We start from the raw sequence: 23,327 nt of genomic DNA, 5'->3' as shown, positions 1-23,327 counted from the left end.
TCATCGCTCCGTGACATCCGTCTGGGGAGTGATCGTGTATAACTCTTCGCTGCAGCTCTGTTTCCTTTGCGAGGGCATTCTGGCAGATTACACCCGACTCTACATTCATCCGTCTCACTGAACGGTCAATCAATATGGCCTCTACTTCAAAATCCAGTTTACAACCCCCAGCGACAGGCGTCATTGTCCCTAAAATGGAGCATCCTCCCCAGACTACAAACCCCACCGAAGTCCCTGACAAGGACAATTCGAGCGGTGAAGCCTGGACCTCGGAGATGCAGTATCTGTCGTCTCTGGCGAAGTTGCAAAAGATGGAGGCGACGGTTAGTCTCCTCTCCCCTTGCATTAGTTTGGATGTTCAAGCTGACAAGTGCAGATACACCAACTACGGACTCTACTCTCTGGGCGTCTCATGGAGCCAATAGTCCCCATCATCAACCCCAAGGCGGCTTCGAGGAGGCCACTGCCAAAGTCGCCGCGTGTGCTCTTTGAACAGCTCTCGCAGACGGCACGCGCGAGCGTCGCTGAGGTCCAGGAGTTCCAGGCTATGTGGCGCAGCCCTGAGATGAAAGCCATCTGGGACCATGTGGACGCTCGGATCAAGCAGAACGGGGGCCAGCTGCTGCAGCCGACGGGGATGTGGGAGCGGGACTATGATGTTCTTCTTGAGGAGCTTGAGAAAGAGGAGCGGGCGCAGAAGGAGCAGCAACAGAGGATTCAGGAGGAGGAGGAACGCGCGAAGATTCAAGCGGTTGAGGGAGGCTGGAGGACGATCGTGGAGACGTTCATACGACGAAACTTACCGGGTGTTCGGGTAATGGCCCATCAGGGCCAGGCCAGGATCACCGTTGTTCTTGTCAAGGCCGGCATGGCGTTCCAGCTGCAGGCTGTCAGTGGGGATGGACATGATATGGTCGATTGGCGGGTTCAGGAACTGGCGGCCCCTGGGAAACCGAAGACAAAGCTCGAAACGGCGGTTGCAGCTTGTCTGAATGCTCGCCCGCGGCAATGGGATCTTGCATATCTACTGGTAAGTTTTACATATTGACACCAGACGTCAAAACACATCGGGCTAAACCTCATCAATTCAGGACATGGTCGTCTCCTACTCCGACATCAAACAGACGCCCTGCGCGAAATGCGGCAAAATGACCGACAACGCCGCGCAACTTCCCTCCGTCCGCAGACCCAGCCCCATCCAATCGTCTCAAGGCCAACCAGTTGTCTGGGAAGCATACCACCCCGCCTGCATCGATCCTTCCCCGTCCTCCCGCCCTATCTCCAGCTAACCATGCACCCCATGCACGACATCATGCCAATACCCGGCCGGATACTCCACCCCCCTCCAATCCCAATACCGCCGCGGAATGACATGCACCCGCCTCTTTCTTCCTTTCCTCTCATCCACCTCCTCATCACAATACTCAACCCCACACCACGTCCCATGATCCGGAACCACATACCTCCTCCGCCGGAAATCATACCGCTCAGACGCGCCCCGTCTCGCCCACGGGAACGGCGTCTCGTCACCCCCGCGCAGCAGCACCCCTCTCGGCACTCCCACCCAGACCAATTGATCCGTTCCTGACTCTGGCTCCGGCTGTTGATCTTCCCGACGTATATATCCGGTCCGCGATTGGTGAGGATATCGAAGAGACGCCACCGACGGGGCCAGCGCGAGGGGTTACCTGGCCGGGGGTCTTTCGGCCAGATCCAGCCTAGTGTTGTTGAGGGCATTGCAGCCAGCGAGCGACCGAGCGCGGCGAGCCACGGGAGGCAGCGAGTCTAAGGAACGAGGCGGGGAGCTTAGAAACGAGGCAGGGCAGCGAGCTGAGCTTGGATACGAGACAGCGAAGTTAGCAGCAAGCGGACTAGTCAGCTGGGTTTGCACCGTACTTTCCGCTTTTCATTCGAGAAGGGGATGGAAATTGTATCTCACGTCACCCTACTTATACTTATACTTATACCTCTGTATGAGAAACAAAGAATAAACATTTTTCCATCGGTGGGAATATAGGTCCATGGGACAAAGGTTGCATTGCATGCGGCTGCATGGCTCTTTTTGCTGGCTGCAGGGCTGTTTCTTTAACTATCCTGGTACTCCCATCCTGTCCTGCTTTGTGTCGATTGGACAAGGCATAGGTAGAATGCAAATGCAGTGGTTTGTCATTGACCAGAACAAAGAATGAGGCTGATATGCAATTGCTTCCATTCATATTTATGTTCTAGACTGGTAAACTGGTGGATGAATTATGATATGCATGTCAATTTCTATGCTAATACAGCTCATTATAGACACCAGATGTTACCAGTCCCCGCCACTTTAGATTATTTGTAATGGCAAATACACGGAGAGAAGAAAAGGAGAGAAAACGCCAGCCCAACCTTGCGGATACATCGCTATTGTCATGACGGAAAAAAAGTCGCTCATTCGGATGCAATATGCTGTTGGAGAACATACGATACGTTCATGAGGAAGCTCAAGCGGAAAAGACACCAAAGTCACCGGCGAACCAGGTGAAGGAGGCTATTGTGATCATGACCATGCCAAAGGCGAACTTGAGGGCTTGTCGCTCGATGTCCGAGAGGGCGCCGTTGCAGGTGGCGCAGTTGAATTCTATAATCGGGTCAGTATGCTTTGTCAAATATACATAGAAAAATAAGAGCATACCGTTGAGAGGAGTATAGGCTTGCGGACTGTACATGCCGAAAAGGTAACCGTTCTGCGACCCAAGGTGGCCGGGGCTTGCGGTGTCTCCAATATCCTTGTCCACATCGACCACGTACAACGTGTACGTCGCAGTCAGCAGTGGGACCGTGGCATTCGCCTGGTACTTGCCCGTATCCCACACCACCTTTCCAGTGGCCTCAACGCTCATGTTGCTCGTGAGCGTATAGGTCGCACTGTTCATGGTGCAGGTTGCGAGAACATTTACCGCAGACGGCGTCACCAGTAGAGAGGTATAGTTCCAGGCAAAAGTCACATGGTCGCCGATCTTGTAGTAGGTTGTGGCACCCGCAGTGGGGATCATCATCGACGTTCCGCCGGCAGGGAGACGTGCATCGATTGAGGTCGTCTTGGTAGAGGTCTTGGTCTTGCTGTTCTTGCCGGATTTGTCCGTGGCAGTCTCGGTAGTTGTTCCCGACTCCGTCTGTGTGCCAGTCTCCTTGGCCGTTCCAGTAGCGGTCTCTGTTCTACTGCTAGAGTCCGTCGCAGTTGAGTCCGCGGTATTGGTTTCCGACGCAGAGTCGGTCTTGCTCGCATTAGAATCAGCCGTTGATTCGTCGGATGCAGTTGTATCTGTCAAGTCAGCATGCGAACAAATGAGCAAGAATTTCTGCAAACTAACCAGCTCTGGCCGCAATCTCTCCGTGTGCTAGGTTCAGCCCGTCCTGGGGCCATGGCCAAGCCGAGGAAATTGTTCCCAGCAAGAGGAGAAGGCTTAAAAACGAGAGGAAGTTGAGGGACTGCATGATGGACGATGCCTTCAGACCCTGAAGCTATCACGCAATACAGGGACTGAGTCTCTTGAGAAAATGTTGGGAGGGTGATGTTCCAGCTATTCCCTAACCGATCGGCTTCTGGCTTCGCAAACGAGTGTCGACGACCGAGAGAGAGAGCGATTCACGACGTCGGTAAAACAGTCTGGACGTAAGATGGACAGGTAGAACAAATTTCTCCAAGTCGGCGGGTCAGTGAAACATGCAGATCGGGTGGTGTCGTATGCGGGTTGCAAGGAGGGGAGGCTGAACGGCAGGTAAACAAAGCGAGTGACTGGTCAGAGAATCAACTCAACAGCATCACACCATGGGAAACTATAGAGAGATGAGACCAAATTCAAGAGACAAAATTCAAGCACGGCTCCGAGAAAGTCAAGTCAAGTCATGGAAAGGGTAAAAAGGGTCTAACGAGAAAAGATGCCAGACGGGGAGTCCGATCGAAGCGACTAGAGAAGGGGATCTGGAGGCGGGCTAGCCTGTTTGGGCATAACTGAGACATGGGGGCTATTTTTGGTTATCAGAATTATTCACACCATCACATGAAGGTCACACTCTACTCCGTATCTCATCTAATTGGCACGCTAAAACAACTGAACTACTATTTTTCATCAGGATATCCTCGATTTATCGTCTTCATGGTCGCCAGGAGTGCTACTTGGGAAACGACTCGACGTCTGAGCTTGACCAAAACATGGCAAATGGATCCATAATCATAATCACAAAGGAAGGTCCACTATTCCATACAATTCAAAGATATAGCAGCGATTGACAAAAAAAGACTGCATCACAGCGGCATTACAGGTAAATTAACATTAACAAGAAGTCTCCGTATGTGCGATGCATATCAACACATATCACTTTCGTCAGGTAAGGAGCGGCTCATAACCTCCAAAACCTCCAGAAAACCAAGGAATCATCATTCTCGCCACGCGCATCTCATATCCGGTGGCAGCGTCTCCCGCTAGCCAATATCCGCAACCTCGGGTCTATTTACGAGGTATATTCGACCTGAAGGTTGACGGTACTGCAAGAGGAGGGGAAATTAGGTTCGTAATAGCGGTAGATATAGAAGAGCTGGGGTGCGCCGTGGTACCAGTCGCACACTGGGATGAATTAGCCACATGCAAGAGAGTTACAGGGTACCTCAGATGGAAATGCTTACCCAGCCAGCCGCCAAAGCCCTGTTCCTCCGACCACTGCAGGCCGGTGCTATTGATGAAGAATCCCTCCGCGCCGTAACCGACGTTGATCTCGACGGGTTCCCATTCTGCGAACTAGTCAGTTTCGGGTCGAAGTCAGTATAGTTGGGAGAGCAGGGAACTAACGAGCATAGTTGGTGACAGCGATCGGGTTGAAGCCCCATGGGAATGGAGTCTTCAAGTCGAACTGGGTGTAGGTGCCGTTCAGGAACGCTGTACTGGCAGTATCCTCATCGGACGTGAGGACAGCGTCATTGAATCCTGCACCGGTGTGGTATGCGTAGACGTATAGATCATTGTGTTTATCGTCGGAGGCGTCTGCGGTCTTGAGATGGAAGGGCTTGGTGGCGTTGGAGGCCTGGCGAACAGTATGGAACATGGGGTTGGCCGCGACGGCGGAAACCAGCAGAGTGAGAGTAGAAAGCAGCTTCATTCTGATGATTGCTAAACGAGAGATTGGATTACTTTATGCGACTGCTTTTCAGTGAAACCAGCACAAAGCACAAAACGTAGGACAACGATGTGAGAGAATGGGTGACAGTGATGAGGATGGATGTGGCGATATCCCTCCCTTTATTTATGTTCTTGAACATCCACCATCATCACCACTCCACTCAGTGGAACAGCACAGACTGTTTCCAACCGACACTGGTGATCAAATCATCTCATCAATGATCGGCATGCAAAATTTAGAACCTTCTGCAGACATTGCAGGAATGCTAGTTGTTAGCACCTAGCAGAAACTAATCTAGTCCGTTCTTCTCAGGCCACACATCATATCACATCGCCGGAACAACCAAGAAATTCAACGAAGAATGAGCTCCACACAGGAGTGGTTCAGCTCAAACTAAGGTATGGAGACTTGGGTCAATTTGCCCGACGCAACGACGATCAATGGGCCAGTGGGAACACAGCGAAGTTGCCAATGAACCAGTCAAGATTTTGGTTGAGTAGCGTAGAGTACAATCGTACCGCAGTGGGCACTGGTTGCTGGGGGAAATAATGATGCATGAAGCGGGGATGGCTTCAAACCTGAGAACATTGCCGACATCACTCCAAATCCTGAGCACAAAGTCCGGAGCATCCTCAACGCTTCTTTGTACTTTGTTGCAGATACATGTAACTGTAACATCCATGCTGCTGATGCTCGACTCAGGCGTACTATTTTTACACTTTGAGCTCATACTCTCTGTAGTCCTCTATGCTGCGCCAAAATCAGTCACAAGGTGATCGACAACCCGATGCACGCTAACAGGAACAGGAGATGAGCGGAAATCATGCCGCATTTGCCGTATTCGGATGTTGTATTTGTAGAACAGATTGCATAATGAACACATCGACGGCAATACCAAGCATCTTCGGCTGAGGTTCGAAGTTCCGCAGTCGCTAAGGATCATCACTATTATAACATTCATCCTACATCCATGGGTCATGGTCAGGGAATGCATGGACTATCCTACCTGTTGGGACCTGACTGATATCATGATCATCTCGGTTCCATTCGTCCAATCCCCCTGAAGTGACATCAGTTGACCTGTTACTCATGATCGGGCAGTCCGAAAGGCCATGTTTCAAAGCATATGCGATGCATGCTTAGTGATGTTTATGTCACTCTATCAGTAGATCATTTGCATACTCTAAGTATCTACAATGAATAATTCAAACGCCATAATCCATGGTATCCCCTTTCCCAAATCAAGTCGTGCCGCGGAGAGAAACATGACCAACCATGGCCCAAACCAAACTCCTGTCCATGCTGCAGCCTGTAAGTGACGAGATGTGCTATTTCACCTTGGCGAATTCGGGTTTCAGCGACCATCTTCCTCGCCCGTTTCGTCCACCCTTTTCGAGCACGGCAATTGTTTTAAGCATTTCCTTAAACTCTGCCGATCGCTGGGGTGTGGTACAGTAACGGTTGAAATGGTCGATCAGCATCTGTGTGTAAACGGCTCCACCCTGCGACAAGATGTAGTCTCGAATCATCGTCATGAAATCCACGCCAGTGGGAGTCCTGGATGGTGCAGGGCTGTTCGTGGCGCTCCGGGACGACGGTGTCCGTGCGGAAAGGTTAGCCAGAATGCTCGCTGACGAGGGACCGGCCGCCGTCCGCCGCGCAGTGCTGCTTCGTCCGCCAAATGCTGAAGGGAGGGGTCTATCCTCAGGCCTCCCGGCGACTCCAAATTGACCTGTCCAGGTGGGTGTCCCAATGGGAACAGACCGTGCTGCTTCACTAGCTCGCCGCAGCTCCTCGGCAGCCTCGGCAGCTACCCTCTTCGCCTCCGCCTCAATGATTTTGGGGTCTGCTCGGACAACCCGTTTGCCGTTGACGATCTGATCGTGCTCCAGAGCTGAGTGTACGCCAGAGCGAGCAAAAATGCCTTCCATAATGCGTGATTCTGAATTAACGCCTCCAGCCCCTTTCTCCAGATCGCTGGGCTGCTCCGACTCGCCCTGATATTTCTCCATGGACGAGACACCCACTACTTTGCTGATGTCGTTCTTTTCGGCTTGCATGGCAGATGAGGCGTCCTCGGGTTTGGTAGGCTGTTGAGTGTTGCCGTCACCGTCTCCCTGGAATGTAACCTGAGCTTCTTGGAAGAGCTTGCTCGTCTCCGTGGCACCTGGCTTCTCATCGCCGAGCGCGAATAGGTCATACAAATCGCTCAACTGAAAGGAAGTCTGGCGCTGTTTCGGGTCTCTGAGAATCTTATTGGTAAGAAACTGTTTGAAGATCTGTCGATGATATATCTTCTCCTCAATTGTTCCAGCGGTCATTAAGCGGTAGACGCTGACGTCGCGCTTCTGACCCAGTCGCCACGCTCGCTCTCGGGCCTGCACGTCTGTCGATGGGTTCCAATCTGGATCGTAGATGATGACTCTGTCCGCACCCGTAAGGTTCACTCCCAGACCTCCAACCTTTGTCGTGAGTAGGAAGACATGTATATTCGGGTCATTATTAAACTCGTCTACCATGGTTTGCCGATTCTGTATGGGCGTGGTGCCGTCCATACGCCGATAGCTGAACCCAGACAGTGACCTGACGAACTTCTCAAGGATATCCAGCATGATTCGATGCTGGGCAAAAAGTAGGGTTTTATGGCCGGTATCCCTCCATAACTCCAATAGAGATTTGACAACCTGCATCTTGCCAGACTTGTTCGCATTTCCATAGCCCGACTGGTGCGATTGCAGTTTATGATTCTGTAAATCGGGGTGATTGCATATTTTGCGCAGTATATCAACTCCATAGAGAATCTGCCTGCGTCCCTTGAGGATGGAGTCCATCTCTTCGGATTTCAAGAATGACTCATATGCCATCCTCTGTGGCTTGGTCAACTTGCAAAAGAGCACCTGTTCAGTCTTTTTGGGCAAATCCGCAGCCACATCGATCTTGAAGCGCTGCAGAAGATAGGGGCTGATGGCGTCCTTGAGCGTCTCTGCACACTTGGCAGCTGTCTGCACTTGCAGATTAGAAGCATTCGCATATCCGCCTTGCCGGATAGGGAATTCGAATTGGTTCCGAAAGTTCACTAACGTTCCAAGGCGCATTGGGAACACAAAATCGAAAAGCGACCAAAGCTCGGTCAAGTTATTTTGCATCGGGGTACCCGAGAGGATGATCCTGTGCGGAGTCCGAAGCTCCTTGCAATGGATGGTAATAGAAGTGTTCGGGTTTCGGATCTTATGACCTTCATCAAGGATTGCACAATCCCATTCCACCGGAATCAGAAAATGAGAGTATGTTTGTAATCCAGAATAGGTAGTGACCAGAACGTGCCCTTCTTCCACCACACGCTTAACAACCTTCCTTGCTGCCTTCTGGTTGCTGGTGAATCCCCGCGAACTAGAAGAATAGGTCTGAGATAGGAGAGCATCCTCTCTGCTGCTCTCGCTCCGGATATTGACCATGCCACTCCCGGACGTGTGCAAGATGGAAACACGAAAAGGTGGCCACCAGCGATGGAATTCGTTGACCCACTGCTTCATAACTGTAGCAGGGCATACCACAATCACAGGCCGGTCCAGTTTCTTGCTGTAATGCAGTCCAGCTAGGAAAGCTATTGTTTGAATCGTTTTCCCCAACCCCATCTCGTCACCGATGATCCCTCCCACTTTCTGCTGGTATAGCTCCCATAGCCATTGCACCCCGGTTTTTTGGTAGTCAAACAAGTAAGGATTGAGATCCCCAGGTAAGCGATATCCATTGTCATAAGACACATCTTGTACCGTAGGATGAGGCAGGAACCATTCATCCTCTTCGGTCGAGGCCTGCTCATCAATGGTATTCCCATGCTCTTCCTTTGCTTGCAGCGCCTTAGAAGCACGCTTTCGAGCAGCGCTTCTCCGACTCACCCAGCTCTGCAGTCTCGATTGATAAAGTCTCTCGTCGCCGTCGTCCAATCCGCTGAAATCTTCCATTTCATCTCCAGGTTTCTTCCCTTTTTTGTGAGCTACACGTCGCTCTGGCTTTCCGTCAGGGAAAAATTCTGCTTCGTCCTCCAGCGATGATTCTTGTTCTTCAGATGCCACATAATCTGCCGACTCGTCAATATCTTCAGAAAGCTCATTCTCTCCATCTGCTGCCATGGAATCAGACTCCTCTTGCTTGATAGCCGCCTTCTTCCGGCGTGCACCACCCTCCAGCTTTCGTCTCTTGCTTGGCGGAGTTTGTGCGATACTTGTATCGGTACTCTCTTCGTCAAAGTCGAATCCGGGTCGGACAAGATTCCTGTGTGAGACAGCTGAGCGATCTTTCAGTTGCTCCAACGCCTCGTCCTCGTCACGTTCATCCTCGGCATCAATCAGAGCGTCATGAAGGCTGGCAAGAGGACCCTCATTCGGACCTGCGCCCATCCTAGAAAAAGGAGTTATCTTCCCGGTTCGGATGAGATAATCTCTTCGAGATTCATTTGGCATGCGCCCAGTCCCGGTTGCCTGAGTACCTGCTTCGAGACCCTCATGCCTGTCGTCAATACGTTGTTGGATTTCTTTCAAGTCATTCTCTAGCGAGGCGTTGCGAGTTTCTAGATTGCTCAACTCGTTCTCTAACCGGACTCGAGCAGACGTGCCAACTGGCTGCGACAGACGCTGATGGAGCTTAAGAATCTGGGCCTCGAGTTTCCTAACCATTCAGGTATCAGCATCCGAGCCTAGACGTCAGTTTATGGCAGAAGGCATACTCTTTTTCGAGGGTGGTCTTCTCCAACCTCTTCTTGTCTCGTTCGTCGGCTTGCTCCATGAGCAACCTGTCGGCCTGGTAGAGTCAGACTATAAAGCACTTCATATCAGGAGGATTGGGCCTGGTACCTGACGAGATATGTCCCTTTCAAGGTCATCCTGATCGCGTATATCGGCCTGGAGCTCTCGTAGACGGCTTACTTCATCGGTCACTGCAGAGGGGTCCTCTTGCTGCTTTGAGTCAGGCGCTGTCGCCACCTCAGCGGTATTGGAGGGATCTAATCCCTCGGTCCTCTGAGGTGTCTCGACCACTTCAATTTCAGCGGAGCCATCCCTCTCGTTCTTCACGCTGTGATCCATGACTGAAGCACGACAGAAATGCCAAGGATGGCTATTCAGACAACCCAACAGCTGTTCCACCCTGCAGATCAACACGTTCACTCAACAAATAACAAGCTTTCACGATGACGGGGCAGTGCAGCTCAGAAATACACCACCGTCATTTCTGTAACAGGTGGCGCTGTCAAGGAACTATGAGCGATATCCAGGCGGCGACGGACTTGACCTCAGTCAAGCGCGGCGCTCAGTACTATCCGAATCCAAAACGATCTTCTCATAGACGAATATCACAAGAGAATCCAAAAAAGCTAACAGAAGATGAAGGCTTGTCTAATATGATGATCGCAGGAGCCGAACACGAAAAGCATCGCTGTATCCTCTCAGTGCCCTTTGGTATCTACGGCAGAAAGATTTCGCCCACTGCCGCCTAGGCTGACCGCCTTCAGGTGCACGTGCCATCGGTCACGTCACTCTTTTGAGCCTTGGCAGTGGTCCTTCCAGCCCATTTTCCTCTTCAGCCAGATTTGGGCATCGGTAGTAGACTACCTTATGAGCAGAGTACAGCAGTGACATGGTTCCAGCTTCTTTTCAGAGGCAATCGTCATGAAGGACGATCATTTGCCGAATTGCGAGACCACTCCTAAATCCACTTTCCTTGTCTTAACCCACTCGAGCTGTACAACGAACTCATGAAGCCGTCCGCCTTACGGAGTGGAGTAGGTTCAGCTAATTCCTGCAAGCGGCGAAAACAACCATAATCCAAGAAAGGCCAAACAAGGCATTATTATTCTCAAGGCTACCAAGTAGATGGTTGCAGAAATGACTTGTTCCCCGAACAGGCCAGCTTTATGAATGAGAAGTCCTGCTAGACCACTCCTTTTCCACAAATATTGCCAAATAGGGTTGAGCTTAATGTTCTTCTCAAGGGATGACCTATCGAGCCAAGAGGCTGGCTACTCGCGCCGGATGAGAGGAGGCAGGACACAACTGTTACTTGCCTTGCCCTGGATTCGCAGAAAATAACAATTGTAAACCTCAGAATTCAGGGAGCAATGGTAGATACGCCATACTCGTTCACTGTAGAAATAGAAATACCGAGTCGAATAAAAAGTCGTCGATCGATCATCGTGAGATCAGCAAGCTCTCATTCCCTCTCTTTTTTGCCTTTCCCGGCGAAAGCCAGAGCCCAATCGCAGCCTGAGGCAGACGCAACGCTCGAATCGAGATTGAGGCATCATCTATCTCCACCTCCACGACCTTCGCCTTCTTCCTCTCTTCCTAAAACCCCTCCGCAATACTTAGTCTACTTCCTGGTCGAGCGATTCCACAGCGGCCATTCGGACTGGAATTGTTTCCAGATCCTCCACAGTCTTTCTTCTTGACTGTGTACTTCCGCTCTGGAATCTACCACACATCCTGCCCGTGCTCCAGTTATTTACTGTATCCCCTTCCGCTTGTCAGTCAGCTGGCGCCGATAGATACTGGCAGCCCGTCGCACCCGGCCCCCGTCACTGAGCCTGCGACCATCCTCGGTGGACAGGACGCCCGGTGGCTATCAATCAATCCTCACCACCGGATTGATCAGTCGTTCGGATAATGAAGCACTGTATAATTTACGTCTAACGCCAAATATTCCGAGCCGCCTCGTCGTCTCCGCCTGATTGCGCTACGTGTGTCTGCCGCCCCCACTGCTCTCCATCCCCTCGATCGCAGTGCATGTGCGCTGTCGACGGCGACAGACGATCGTCCATCCTTGATCGTCAACTCCAACTTGGTTCTTCGAGATATTGTGAGGGGTGGTCTCCCGAAGAGATGGGTTCTCAGTGGCAGCCGTACCAGGACCCCTTGATGGGACATCCTGCGCAGTTCAACAATGGATTGGCGTCTACTCCGCAACAATTAGGCCCCAAGTATGGTGGTCAGCCGCAACAGTCTCAGCCGCCCGTGGGATATACCTATGAAGCCTTCCAAACGCCCGGAACAGCAGCGAAACCTTCTTCGGCCGGCGCAAACTCCAAATCGGTATCTATGGCGTCGTCACCAGCCGCAACGCCACGTAGCCGCGATTATGTCACCGATGCCGATACCACCATGGAGGATGCGGACCCGTACAACAGGGCGAAGTACTCTGCGCGACCGACTCATCATAGTCGACCATCGTCTCAATTCTTCTCTCCTGAGGAGTCCTCGGCTGCCCGAAGGTACTCCCCGATGAATGTTCTGTCGCCGTCCTTGTCTTACAATACTAGTCCTGGAAAGTCTCAGAACTCATATGCTTTCCCACCCGGGCCAAACAACTCTCGCCGGTCGCCGACCAGAGCTCTGAACTACTCCTCCCCCCCTCAGCCATTTCAGTCGCCTCCCTGTAAGCCTTCTCTTCGATAAACTTGGGAATCGCTCATGTCTAACAGTTTGGTCGTGATAGCTGTGTCGCGTCCTCCTCGGCTTCCTCCGCTGCAGCCTACCGAGATGGGCTCCGACCAATTCTACCCGCCTTCAGCAGGATCTCAAGTCAACGCTCACTTTGGACAAGATGGCAGATCCCCCGGTCGGGATCCATGTCGGGTGCGAGCAAGCAAGCCGGTCGAGGGCCAGTGCCGAAGTTCCAAAAGATCAAGTCGGTTCAGGAGCTCCAACCCCGCATTAATGCGCAGCCTCCATACAGGCGTGCCAATCCGGAAGGTGGTTTCATTAGTGTAAGTGTTCATCGACCACCCGAATCAGTTTTTTGCTAAATGAAGATATAGCCCCTTCAAGCGTTAACCTCCCATCTTCCGGCCACATACCGTATCTGCAATCCAAGCTTCAATTACGAGTCTTCGCGGAATCCCAGACGTGTCCTTACGAAACCAAGCAAGGGAGTCAAAAACGACGGCTATGACAATGAGGACAGCGATTATATTCTCTATGTGAACGACATTCTTGGAAGTGAAGAAGCAGGTCACAAGTGAGTTTTCTCAACCGACTCTTTCGCCGACGTTTTCAGGCCATCTGTATTGACATCTCTCTAAGGAATCGTTACCTCATTCTCGACGTGTTGGGCCAGGGGACGTTTGGTCAAGTCGTCAAGTGCCAGAATCTGAAAACCCAAGAGGTTGTTGCCGTGAAGGTCATTAAGAATAAGACTGCATACTTCAATCAGAGTATGATGGAAGTCTCGGTCTTGGACTTGGTAGGTTCCAAACGTTTGTTTGCTCGAAAGTATTCTAACCTTCTTCCGTGCAGCTTAACAGCAAATACGACAAGCACGACGACCACCACTTGCTTCGTTTGAAGGATACTTTCATTCACCGGCAGCATCTCTGTCTGGTCTTTGAATTGCTCAGCGTCAATCTTTATGAATTGATCAAGCAAAACCAGTTTCGTGGTTTGAGCACGACTCTCGTCCGTGTTTTTGCCCAGCAACTTCTCAACGCGTTAAGTCTGCTAAACAAGGCGCATCTGATTCATTGTGATCTCAAGCCCGAGAACATATTACTGAAGAAGTGAGTAGCGACTTGTGCCTGAAGAGAAGCTCCTGGACTAACGTCGTCTCCCATAGTCTTGAGAGTCCAATTATCAAAGTCATCGATTTCGGCTCTGCTTGCGATGAGCGACAAACTGTCTACACGTATATCCAGTCAAGATTCTACCGTTCCCCCGAGGTGTTGCTTGGCTTACCGTACGTACCCTGTGTTCCTCCAACTGGCATTAAACTAACTCGAGCAGTTACTCGTCTGCAATCGATATGTGGTCTCTCGGTTGCATCGTCGTCGAGCTCTTCCTTGGTCTGCCTCTTTTCCCTGGCTCCTCCGAATACAATCAGGTCTGCCGAATTGTGGAAATGCTCGGTCTACCCCCGACGTGGATGCTTGAAATGGGCAAGCAGTCCGGTGAATTCTTTGAGAAGACCCAAGACGAGTTCGGTCGCAAGACATACCGACTGAAAAGCCTGGAACAATACTCCCGGGAACATAACACGAAAGAGCAACCGAGCAAAAAGTATTTCCAGGCTTCTACGCTTGAAGAAATCATCCGAAGCTATCCAATGCCTAGGAAGAATATGAAGCAAGCCGAGATCGAGCGAGGTTCGTTTCTCCAGACAGCTATATCTTTTCACTCGCTGACCTCTCGTCCAGAATTGAACAATCGAGTTGCTTTCATCGACTTTGTTCGTGGACTGCTGTCAATCAACCCTCTTGAGCGATGGTCGCCCCAACAAGCCAAGCTGCACCCTTTCATTACGCAGCAGAAGTTTACAGGGCCCTTCGTGCCGCCAATGAATCTGAAATATTCCTCGCTCAACAAAACTATTCCACCTGGAATACAGCAGCAACAGCAGGCTGAGGCTGCTAGCAAACAGCGAGCGGCCCAGGCGGCACATGCACAGTCAGCGGCCCAAAATGCATACTCGATGCAGATGAATCAGTTCCATACACCCTCTCATGGCCAACCCCCGCCCATGTACAACGGCATGTTTACCGGCCATCAGCAAGGCGCCCCTCCTCCATATCCTGCCCAGCCGCCGGGCTACGGCCATCAAATGAACATTATGCCCGGCCAGATGCCTCAATCGCAATATGCACCGTCTCAGAGTCTCTACGCTCAAGCAACCACTAGAGCTGGTCGCCAACGCGCATCCACCATGGACCATCAGGGAGGAGGAATCCCGCCAACTATTCAACGCGTTGCCAGTCACCTGGACCCGAATGCCCCCATTCGACTCCAGCCCAGCCCAGCGTATTACCCGCCACCTCCTGACGGATATGTCGACAACAATGCTCAACGACGCAGGGGAAGCCGTGCAGGGGCCGGTCAACGTAACCGAGACTTCATTCGGACTCTCGAGGACGGTGTCCTTGGCGGCGACAGCTATATGAACCAGAGCCAGTGGCACTGATCAGACAAAAGACCCAAACAGCCAGTCAATGCTGGTTGTTATCTGGAACATGAGCCTGCTACTTTCTACCGTCAACTCTGCTTTGTTCGAGCGAGAGAGTGTGCTCCAGGTGCGTTTTGCAATTTTAAGCGCAGAGCTACTCCAAGATATCTTCCTACATCGTTGGAACGTACCGTGCTCGATCTTTCCTTCCCGTGCCCTTCGGTCTGCGGTGGCTCTTACGACGTCAGCCAGTTTCATCATGTCAATGCCAGCCACTGCCCCAAGTGCATCTCCTGAGACTACTTTTTAAAGGCTATATCTTCAGTTCGAAAAGTGGTCCACCTGGAAGGGGACGAAGTTATATTGTAACATCAAGGCCCTTCGTCGTGATGAGATAGCCTCTGACTCTAGTTGGCCGGATATATTCGCCAGTCTAGAGCGTGGCTTTCCACGGTGCAGGCGGCCCATTTTATTATAGTCGAGCTTCCTGATCTGGTTGCTTTTACCTTCCCTGAGCAATCTTTCCCAGCGAGATCGTCGTGTCCCGTGCCCGGACGTTGGTCATGAGTCGCATGGTAGGGGCTTTTGCGAAGGTTGTTTCTGTCTCACCTCACCATCGTGTTAAAATTTTTCTTTTCCATTTCTCATTGCTATCTTTTTTAGCAAGGCAAATTTCTATTCCCCTGTTGTCTTTTGATGTTTTCTGTCTCTGCTTCCTTCCATCGCTGCTCAACAGAGCCATTGCTATAGCTTGGATACCTAAATTTAGAAAGTCAAAGTCCGATGGATATCAGAGAAAGGACATAGTTCTCGATCCAGACTAGTGGCTGATCGTGCCCTTCTGTTCCATACTGAAGCAGTCTGTCTGCCTGGAAGATAGCTTGATCTCCTTGGCAAGAAATATACGGCAGGATGTGCCTTCTCACAAAAATTCGAACTTGATTGACCGTACTCCGTAATTTGCCATTGGAAGTTTTGAGGGTAATCTTTAGCCACGAGTCTATAGGCTTGTTATTGCAGTAACTCAGCGGCGAAACAAAGTCCAGCCACTCACGTTTCGGAACACTAAGGTAATAACTCGCCGTCATATTAGGTAGTGTCTGAATGAGTCACAGTTCAAAAAGTGTTAGCTAAGGCCGTGCATGACCGCATGTTGAGCCCAGTCTAACATGGATGGCGCTCGGGATGCTTGTGCAGTAGGCTGCTGTATTGCTTTTGATGAGGTTACTATTGGGACATCCCATCTGCATTTCGGGAGCCTCCAAAGCGCTCGTATAGAAGTCACGAAAGCGTGAAAGTGCTAGATGTATCATTGGTTGTGAGGCTATCCAGATACAAAAGACTCGCGGGGAAAGGGGGTGCAAACGGAACAAACTGCCATATACGGTTAGGTGCCGACTCGCTTAAATTTCGTGTGTGGCTCGCGCGGCCAAACTCGCTGCGGCTAGGAACCCTCACCACAACTGAATTTGCCATCAGGTACGGGCAAGCAGATCAAGAGGGCCGTTAACCCTGTCCACCACCTTATCACCCCGCGCGTCCTGTCCGGCATCAGCAGATACGGCCAGTTTTTGAACACGTTCGCGAACCCCCTTTTGCGTCCGATAACCCCTCGAACCGCAAACATGTCGTCGCGTTTCTTTTACGGCGGTGGTAGCGACAGCGACTCCAGCTCGTCTGACGAGGAGGAGCTTTACAGCGATCGCGAGGAGGAGGAAAAGTCCGAGGAGGAAGAATCCAGCGAGGAGGAAGAGGAGTCCGAGGAGGAGGAGGAGTCCGACGAGGAAAAGGGTGCAAAGAAGTTCTTGAAGGATGTTGCTTCCGACAGCGAGGAGGAGGAAGAGGAGGAGAAAGTCACGGTTGTCAAGAGTGCAAAGGATAAGAGATTGGATGAGCTTGAGAACACGATCAAGCTGATTGAAAACGCCAAGAAGATCAACGACTGGGCTGTTATCTCGACAGGTGCGTTTTGTTCCTTTCGCATGCCGCTATCTGTGCGGAGACGGAAATAGGGAGGTGGGTTGAATGTGTGAGATAGGCTGACATGGGATAACAGAGTTCGACAAGCTGAACCGACAGGTTGCAAAGATCACACAATCTGGTCCGACTCCCAAGATTTACATCAAGACCGTTGCCGACCTTGAGGATTTCGTGAACGAAACTGTTGCCAAGCAGAAGTCTGGAGATAAGAAGCTGAACGCCAGCCAGGCCAAGGGCTTCAACGCTGCCAAGCAACGTATCAAGAAGAATAACAAGGACTACGCCAACCTGATCAACAAGTACCGGAAGGACAAGGAGGACTTCATGGAAAGCGACGATGAGGAGGCCGCCCCGTCGTTGCTGCTCCACGCATCACCCAGTTGGAACGTATTGAGGCCCCCGCCGCTGCCATCGACGATGATGGCTTCGCAACCGTTGGCCGCGGTGGCAAGACTCTGCAGTACACTCCTGAGAGCATCCTGAAGCACCTCCGTGTGATCGTCGAGTCGCGAGGAAAGAAGAACACAGACCGCATGGAGCAGATTCGGACGATGGAGAAGCTTCTGGAGGTGGCTCAGACTCCCTACCAGCGCATCCGCGTTTACCTTACTCTCATTTCCACGCGTTTCGACCTCACATCCACGTCCAGTGCCAACTACATGGCCGTCGACCAGTGGAAGTCCGCCGAGCAGGACTTCTCGTCCCTGCTGTCGGTTTTGGAGAACAACCGTGACCACATTGTGACCGAAGGTGCCGAAGAATGGGAAGATGACGAGAAGCAACCCACCATCGCCCCCGGCGAGACCCTCTACATCCCCGGTAGCCTCGTGTCTTTGGCCGAGAGACTCGATGACGAGCTTACTAGATCCCTGCAACACATCGACCCCCACACCGCCGAGTACATTGAGCGTCTGAGTGATGAGAAGCTGCTGTACACCGATCTCGTTCGCGCCCAAGCCTACGTCGAAGGTCTGAACGAAGCCGAAAAGTCCGATCCCAGACAGGACAGTGTCAACCGGGTGGTCATGAGACGATTGGAGCACGTCTACTTCAAGCCCTCGCAGGTCATCACAATCCTTGAAGATGCCACATGGAAGGCTCTTCCCTCAGAGCTTGATTCTAGCATTACCCCTCGGGCTAGCAGTGGCAACGTCGAGAACCTCGTTTTGTCCCTGTGCAACTATCTGTTCAAGAACAGCGATGGTATAATCAGAGCTCGGGCGATGCTGTGTCAGATTTACTTCCTTGCCCTGCACGACCAGTACTACCGCTCTCGTGATCTGATGCTCATGTCCCATCTCACTGAGAACATTTCCAACTTTGACGTCAGCACTCAGATTCTCTTCAACCGGACGCTGGTGCAAATTGGTCTTTGCGCCTTCCGCTCCGGTCTCATCTACGAAGCTCAGAACACCCTTTCTGAAGTCTGCGGCAGTGGACGTCAAAAGGAGCTCCTGGCCCAGGGTATTATTATGCAGCGCTACTCCACGGTATCCCCGGAGCAGGAGCGTCTTGAGCGTCAGCGCCAGCTGCCGTTCCACATGCATATCAACCTGGAGCTGCTCGAGTGCATCTACCTCACCTCCAGCATGTTCCTGGAAGTTCCTCTGATGGCCCAGACTTCATCTTCTCCCGAGATGAAGCGCCGTGTCATTTCCAAGACCTTCCGCCGTATGTTGGATTACAATGAGCGCCAGGTCTTCACTGGTCCCGCGGAGAACACTCGTGACGGCGTGATTATGAGCGCCAAGTTCCTTGCCGCTGGTGACTGGAAGAAGGCTGCTGAGATGCTCAACTCGATTAAGATCTGGGATCTGATGCCCCAGCCCGACAAGATCAAGGAGATGCTTTCCCAGCAGGTCCAGGAGGAGGGCCTGAGAACCTACCTCTTCACCTACGCTCCTTTCTACGACAGCCTCTCCATCGCCACCCTCTCAAACATGTTCGAGCTTTCTGAGAAGAAGATCACCGCCATCATCAGCCGTATGATCTCGCACGAAGAGCTGGCAGCTGCTCTGGATCAGGTCAACAACGCCATCGTTTTCCGCAAGGGCGTCGAGCTGTCGCGCCTCCAGTCCCAGATCGTCACGCTGGCCGACAAGTCCATGAACCTCCTGGAAGCTAACGAGAAGACTCTCGAGCAGCGCACCCAAGGTATGGCCAACGCCTTCCAGCGCGATCAGGGCGCCGGCGCCCGTGGTGGCCGTGGATCCGGACGCGGTGGTCACGCCCGCGGTGGTGGCCCTAGATTCCCCGGTGGCCAGCAAGGCCGTCGGCCCGGTGGACAGCAATTCGGCGGTGGTGCATTGGGCGGAGCTATCAAGGCTTAAAAAAGAGTGTTTATAATTGCATCCTGTTTCTTTCTCTCATGGTCTAATGCTCCTTTCTGGGAATACAAACGCGTATGAAATTCTGTCTGCTTCTGTTCCATTACGGCCCCAGGTCGACGACACTTCGCTGTCGATCTATCTTCATGTTATCATCTTATGTATGCCCTATATTCACATTCTACAGATGGTTCGATGTCTAGACCAATGAGAACAGAGAGGAAATCTTGGTCAATTGGTGTTTCCATGGTAGATGATCCAGTTGTATTTTGAGTAGTATGAATTGCTGTAATCGCCTCTGAGTGAACAATATATTCTGTTGGATAGGCTTGGCTGTCTACCACCAGTGCCCGTCGACAAACTCTGTATAATTCGGAGACGAGGAGACACGAAAGCAATTGCTCGCTCTCCATGTTATGAGTAGCGAGTCCTTGTATACACATACATATATATTTGTATGTATGTATAGCCGCTATCGGAGCTATTCAGATACATGCATAGTTTACACATGTCCAATGCAGGACTGAGTTGCGACCATGAAGCGGCGGGCATGCTTTAACAGCGCTCGCCGATACGGTTTCTCCATTCCCGAATTGACCCGCTTATTGCCTCGAGCAACCTCGTGGCTTGAAGGGACGGTAGCCGGCTCCTTGACATGCTGTGTCGGAGCAGTAACGTGGTGAGCGGCTCTCCAGGCCGACATTGCTTGATCGTCATCGGTCAGAGGAAAGTTCGTTTTTCTGATAAATGAACCGTCTCCGAGTATAAGAAATATCACCCGCTGTCATCAAAAAGATTCTGGGGCGACCAGTATTCATTCTCTTCGCCCTGCGTGTCCACCCAAACTAGACCGTCTGCTACAAGGTCATCAATAACAGTTTGTGCGCGGGCCTTTTCCCAGTTCAAGTTCAACTGCAACATGGATACGCTGACATAGCCCAGTATCTGAATCGCCTCGAGGACTGTGGCCTGATCGGTGTTCAACTCCTTGGGAATGGATCGGATGTATTGCTTGCTCCCTACTTGCACAATGGAGAAGCCAGACCCAAGGGGCCCAAGGGATTTCACAGCGCGGAGAACATCGTCACTGTACATCAAAGGACAGTTAGCACAGTCCGAATGAATGGGAAAGAGGTTGAAGCCGTACTCAGTGACCTCCAAGCCGCTCCCGATGGCTTTGCCTTTGCCGACCTGTTTCCGACACTCTTCAACACCCAGCAAGCCTCCATTCTCGCTTCTCGTGGATCGACAGAGCTCTACGACTCGGACCGCAACCTCAAAGTAGAAGTCATTCATATCACCCCCATAATCTGCGTCCAGAAGCTGCCACTTTCCCCTCTTCGGCCATTTTTCCCTTTGACATTACTGGCTGCAAGAGGATCAACCCCGATAGCATTGCACATACGAGCAAATTCAGCTCGGAATGTCGGATTCGACTTTATCGTTGAACTATGTTCTAATGCGAAAGTGTGAAGCAACGACTGGAATACGGAAAGTTGTGTTTTGAGGGAGGCAAGGTGCGCAGAGCGAAGGTTGGCGCCATGGTTGGCATAGGATTGACTTGTTTGCGTACGGTTCGCAAAGGCTCCGAGTCCGACACCTCGACGTGTCGACATTATGATTAATGGTGCTGATCTCTCCTGAGGGAATAAGTTATGCCGCGGGATACTTGTAGATGAGCCATGAGATGTTGTCATGGCCAGATCGTTATCGGATAAGTCATGTGACTTCTTTCCGATAGATAAGGGTAATGTTTGACTAAAAGGAGAAAGGAGGAAAAGCCCCATTGCGCTAGCCGGAGATAGGCTAGTGCGACTGATCCACCCACACAACCGATTTTGTCTTCAATTGATTTCTTCCTCGAACTTTTTCTCATCCCGACAACCTTCGCCAACCGCCCAACTCGCGAATCAACGGACCGTCGCAATGGCCTCGACTGCTACGTATGATACCCTTTGATTGATTCCTATCGGCTGTTTCGCTTTGCGAGCCCGTAAGGTTTCAGTTCATAGTCGTCCTTCTCGCTGGAGATGCTACGATCAATTTTGGTCGCTGGGCACCAGCTCGATTCTTCCCGTGGCCTTCTCTCCAACACGAGCTCTCCTCCCATTTGAACAATGGAAGCACGGAGCCTGGATGATGTATGGCCTGGGGTATTGAGGTTGAAAGCGTCGTTGGCCTTCTCCTTGAAAAGCATTGTTGTGAGCTATCGTGCCCTCCGGCAGTCTTGAGAACAGACTGTCAGGAATCGGTGCGAACAGCGACAACATAACTTCCTGAGCGCAATGCTCGGGGTTTTGTCGGCTGAGGATAAAGCTTGCCATTCTTGCTGAAATTGTGAACGTCAGGCTGAGAATGCCGCGACTAGTAGCAACTTCGGTTTTATGATTTCAGTGCAACGCCATGCCTCACCGATCAAATAGATGTCGTCGAGTTTTTTTATATCTGCCTTCAGTTGAGAATGTGGCACTATAGCTGCAATTCTTACACTCGGCGAATACTTGCTTTCATTTGATTGCATGGACAGACTATACTGACCTCAAACCAGCACCGTCCCCACCCAGGACCAGGTCCTTGTCCCTGAGACCCTCCTTAAGAAGCGCAAGAGCCAGGAGCAGGCTCGCGCTGTTGCCCGCGAGGAGGCCCAGAAGAAGAAGGAGGTTAGTCTTTTACCAATTTTTTTTTTTTTTTTTTTCTGTTTCTCAAACTATTCAATTGTGTGATGATACATTTTCCACTTACGCGACTAGACCTTCGGGTCGATGCTGTCGCTTCGTTAACCATCTTTCGGGGCTGACAATACCATTTCCAATGATTTGTTTGTTGATATATTTGGAAAGGCATGCCGCTAACTTGCAAACTTCAGGCCAACAAGAAGAAGCGTGAGGCTATCTTCAAGCGTGCTGAGTCCTACGTCAAGGAGTACCGCGATGCTGAGCGTGAGAAGATCCGCCTTGCTCGCGTTGCTCGCCAGCAGGGTAACTTCTACGTTCCTGACGAGCCCAAGCTGGTCTTCGTTGTCCGTATCAAGGGGTATGTTTCACTCAAGCCTTCAGTTATCTTACCCTGGTGCTAATAAATCTGCAGTATCAACAAGATTGCTCCTCAACCCCGCAAGATCCTGCAGCTTCTCCGTCTGGTCCAGATCAACAACGGTACCTTCATCCGCCTCACCAAGGCCACCCAGGAGATGTTGACCATCATCAACCCCTACATCGCTTACGGTTACCCCAACCTCAAGAGCGTCCGTGAGCTCATCTACAAGCGTGGTTACGGAAAGGTCAACAAGCAGCGTGTCCCTCTCACCGACAACCAGGTCATTGAGGAGGCCCTTGGCAAGTACGGCATTGTCTGCATGGAGGATCTGATCCACGAGATCTACACCGTTGGCCCCAACTTCAAGCAGGCCAACAACTTCCTCTGGCCCTTCAAGCTCTCCAACCCCACTGGTGGCTTCCGCACCCGCAAGTTCAAGCACTTCATCGAGGGTGGTGACCTTGGTGACCGTGAGGAGAACATCAACGCTCTCATCAGACAGATGAACTAGATGCAATCTTCTCCACGGCGGTTCTCTATCCTGGGTTGTTTGGTTCACATGGCCTGTTCTCGATTAGCGTATAATGGTCTATGATTCTCGGGTACAAAAATGGAAAAGTTCAAGCAACCCATAAGCTTTTGACATAATTCATCGTAGAGTAGTCGTAGCTTCTCGCTGTTTTGGGCTGCCTGGACATAGGGACTCCGTACTACCTTGCTCTCTATGTTGCGGGTCATTCTGCTCGGTTATCCATGCATTGCCATACAACCCGAATCGATTTCGCAGCCTCGGCTTTTGGATCATGTACCTTCCAACGCCAAACTGAACTTTTTTGACTAAAATTGATAAGTCCTAGGCAACTCATAGTGGATTCTCATGTTAAGGTCTTTATCAAATGTCCTATA

The 23,327-nt window shown here is 51.4% G+C and overlaps 8 protein-coding genes across 8 annotated transcripts; 4 read left to right on the top strand and 4 right to left on the bottom strand.

Annotated features, from left to right (window-relative positions):
* Nucleotides 1-134: 134 nt before the first annotated feature.
* On the top strand, nucleotides 135-1,289 carry P174DRAFT_373222 (RNA polymerase II mediator complex subunit MED27 domain-containing protein; the record flags this gene model as incomplete). The annotated part of the gene is made up of 3 exons (XM_024822483.1): nucleotides 135-323; nucleotides 377-1,030; nucleotides 1,092-1,289. 3 exons carry the CDS (start codon nucleotides 135-137, stop codon nucleotides 1,287-1,289), a joined length of 1,041 nt encoding a protein of 346 aa, XP_024681937.1.
* A 1,019-nt stretch (nucleotides 1,290-2,308) lies between these two features.
* P174DRAFT_513739 (uncharacterized protein) lies at nucleotides 2,309-3,848 on the bottom strand. The gene is made up of 3 exons (XM_024832004.1): nucleotides 3,351-3,848; nucleotides 2,672-3,301; nucleotides 2,309-2,617 (listed from the first exon to the last, which is right to left on the bottom strand). Exons 1-3 carry the CDS (start codon nucleotides 3,472-3,474, stop codon nucleotides 2,481-2,483), a joined length of 891 nt encoding a protein of 296 aa, XP_024681936.1. The 5' UTR covers nucleotides 3,475-3,848; the 3' UTR covers nucleotides 2,309-2,480.
* Nucleotides 3,849-4,491: 643 nt separating this feature from the next.
* Nucleotides 4,492-5,133, bottom strand: P174DRAFT_371846 (uncharacterized protein; the record flags this gene model as incomplete). The annotated part of the gene is made up of 3 exons (XM_024822401.1): nucleotides 4,492-4,604; nucleotides 4,664-4,768; nucleotides 4,827-5,133. The coding sequence occupies 3 exons, from the start codon at nucleotides 5,131-5,133 to the stop codon at nucleotides 4,492-4,494; spliced, it is 525 nt and encodes a 174-aa protein (XP_024681935.1).
* A 1,217-nt stretch (nucleotides 5,134-6,350) lies between these two features.
* P174DRAFT_229985 (DNA-dependent ATPase RAD26) lies at nucleotides 6,351-10,112 on the bottom strand. The gene is made up of 2 exons (XM_024821404.1): nucleotides 10,008-10,112; nucleotides 6,351-9,954 (listed from the first exon to the last, which is right to left on the bottom strand). Exon 2 carries the CDS (start codon nucleotides 9,828-9,830, stop codon nucleotides 6,483-6,485), a length of 3,348 nt encoding a protein of 1,115 aa, XP_024681934.1. The 5' UTR covers nucleotides 9,831-9,954; nucleotides 10,008-10,112; the 3' UTR covers nucleotides 6,351-6,482.
* A 1,917-nt stretch (nucleotides 10,113-12,029) lies between these two features.
* Nucleotides 12,030-15,096, top strand: P174DRAFT_461767 (putative protein kinase Yak1; the record flags this gene model as incomplete). Its single annotated transcript, XM_024830045.1, has 9 exons — nucleotides 12,030-12,582; nucleotides 12,643-12,728; nucleotides 12,758-12,913; nucleotides 12,965-13,164; nucleotides 13,230-13,389; nucleotides 13,443-13,702; nucleotides 13,759-13,878; nucleotides 13,926-14,284; nucleotides 14,336-15,096. The coding sequence occupies 9 exons, from the start codon at nucleotides 12,030-12,032 to the stop codon at nucleotides 15,094-15,096; spliced, it is 2,655 nt and encodes an 884-aa protein (XP_024681933.1).
* A 1,493-nt stretch (nucleotides 15,097-16,589) lies between these two features.
* Nucleotides 16,590-19,622, top strand: nip1 (translation initiation factor eIF3 core subunit c). Its single transcript, XM_024827765.1, has 3 exons — nucleotides 16,590-17,040; nucleotides 17,135-17,314; nucleotides 17,404-19,622. Exons 1-3 carry the CDS (start codon nucleotides 16,704-16,706, stop codon nucleotides 19,386-19,388), a joined length of 2,502 nt encoding a protein of 833 aa, XP_024681932.1. The 5' UTR covers nucleotides 16,590-16,703; the 3' UTR covers nucleotides 19,389-19,622.
* Nucleotides 19,623-19,678: 56 nt separating this feature from the next.
* Nucleotides 19,679-21,001, bottom strand: P174DRAFT_513734 (ESCRT-II subunit protein SNF8; the record flags this gene model as incomplete). The annotated part of the gene is made up of 3 exons (XM_024832003.1): nucleotides 19,679-20,472; nucleotides 20,533-20,695; nucleotides 20,716-21,001. The coding sequence occupies 3 exons, from the start codon at nucleotides 20,999-21,001 to the stop codon at nucleotides 20,160-20,162; spliced, it is 762 nt and encodes a 253-aa protein (XP_024681931.1). The 3' UTR covers nucleotides 19,679-20,159.
* A 527-nt stretch (nucleotides 21,002-21,528) lies between these two features.
* On the top strand, nucleotides 21,529-23,241 carry P174DRAFT_392237 (60S ribosomal uL30 domain-containing protein; the record flags this gene model as incomplete). The annotated part of the gene is made up of 4 exons (XM_024823548.1): nucleotides 21,529-21,596; nucleotides 21,934-22,045; nucleotides 22,252-22,418; nucleotides 22,473-23,241. The coding sequence occupies 4 exons, from the start codon at nucleotides 21,529-21,531 to the stop codon at nucleotides 22,930-22,932; spliced, it is 807 nt and encodes a 268-aa protein (XP_024681930.1). The 3' UTR covers nucleotides 22,933-23,241.
* Between the last annotated feature and the right edge of the window lie 86 nt (nucleotides 23,242-23,327).

Source organism: Aspergillus novofumigatus, assembly GCF_002847465.1.
Source record: "Aspergillus novofumigatus IBT 16806 chromosome Unknown P174scaffold_5, whole genome shotgun sequence".
Classification (NCBI taxonomy): Eukaryota; Fungi; Ascomycota; class Eurotiomycetes; order Eurotiales; family Aspergillaceae; genus Aspergillus; species Aspergillus novofumigatus.
The sequence above is the reverse complement of the archived record's forward strand: the minus strand, read 5'-3'. Positions and strand labels throughout refer to the sequence as shown.

Excerpts from the sequence above, each read along its gene's own strand:
- P174DRAFT_513739 (XM_024832004.1), bottom strand. The coding sequence starts at position 3,474 with ATGCAGTCCCTCAACTTCCTCTCGTTTTTAAGCCTTCTCCTCTTGCTG. Across the intron at positions 3,302-3,350 it reads AGAGATTGCGGCCAGAGCTG|ATACAACTGCATCCGACGAA; the intron begins GTTAGTTTGCAG and ends CTGACTTGACAG. Across the intron at positions 2,618-2,671 it reads AGCCTATACTCCTCTCAACG|AATTCAACTGCGCCACCTGC; the intron begins GTATGCTCTTAT and ends ACCCGATTATAG.
- P174DRAFT_229985 (XM_024821404.1), bottom strand. The coding sequence starts at position 9,830 with ATGGTTAGGAAACTCGAGGCCCAGATTCTTAAGCTCCATCAGCGTCTG.
- nip1 (XM_024827765.1), top strand. The coding sequence starts at position 16,704 with ATGTCGTCGCGTTTCTTTTACGGCGGTGGTAGCGACAGCGACTCCAGC. Across the intron at positions 17,041-17,134 it reads CTGGGCTGTTATCTCGACAG|AGTTCGACAAGCTGAACCGA; the intron begins GTGCGTTTTGTT and ends ATGGGATAACAG. Across the intron at positions 17,315-17,403 it reads CTTCAACGCTGCCAAGCAAC|GCCGCCCCGTCGTTGCTGCT; the intron begins GTATCAAGAAGA and ends GACGATGAGGAG.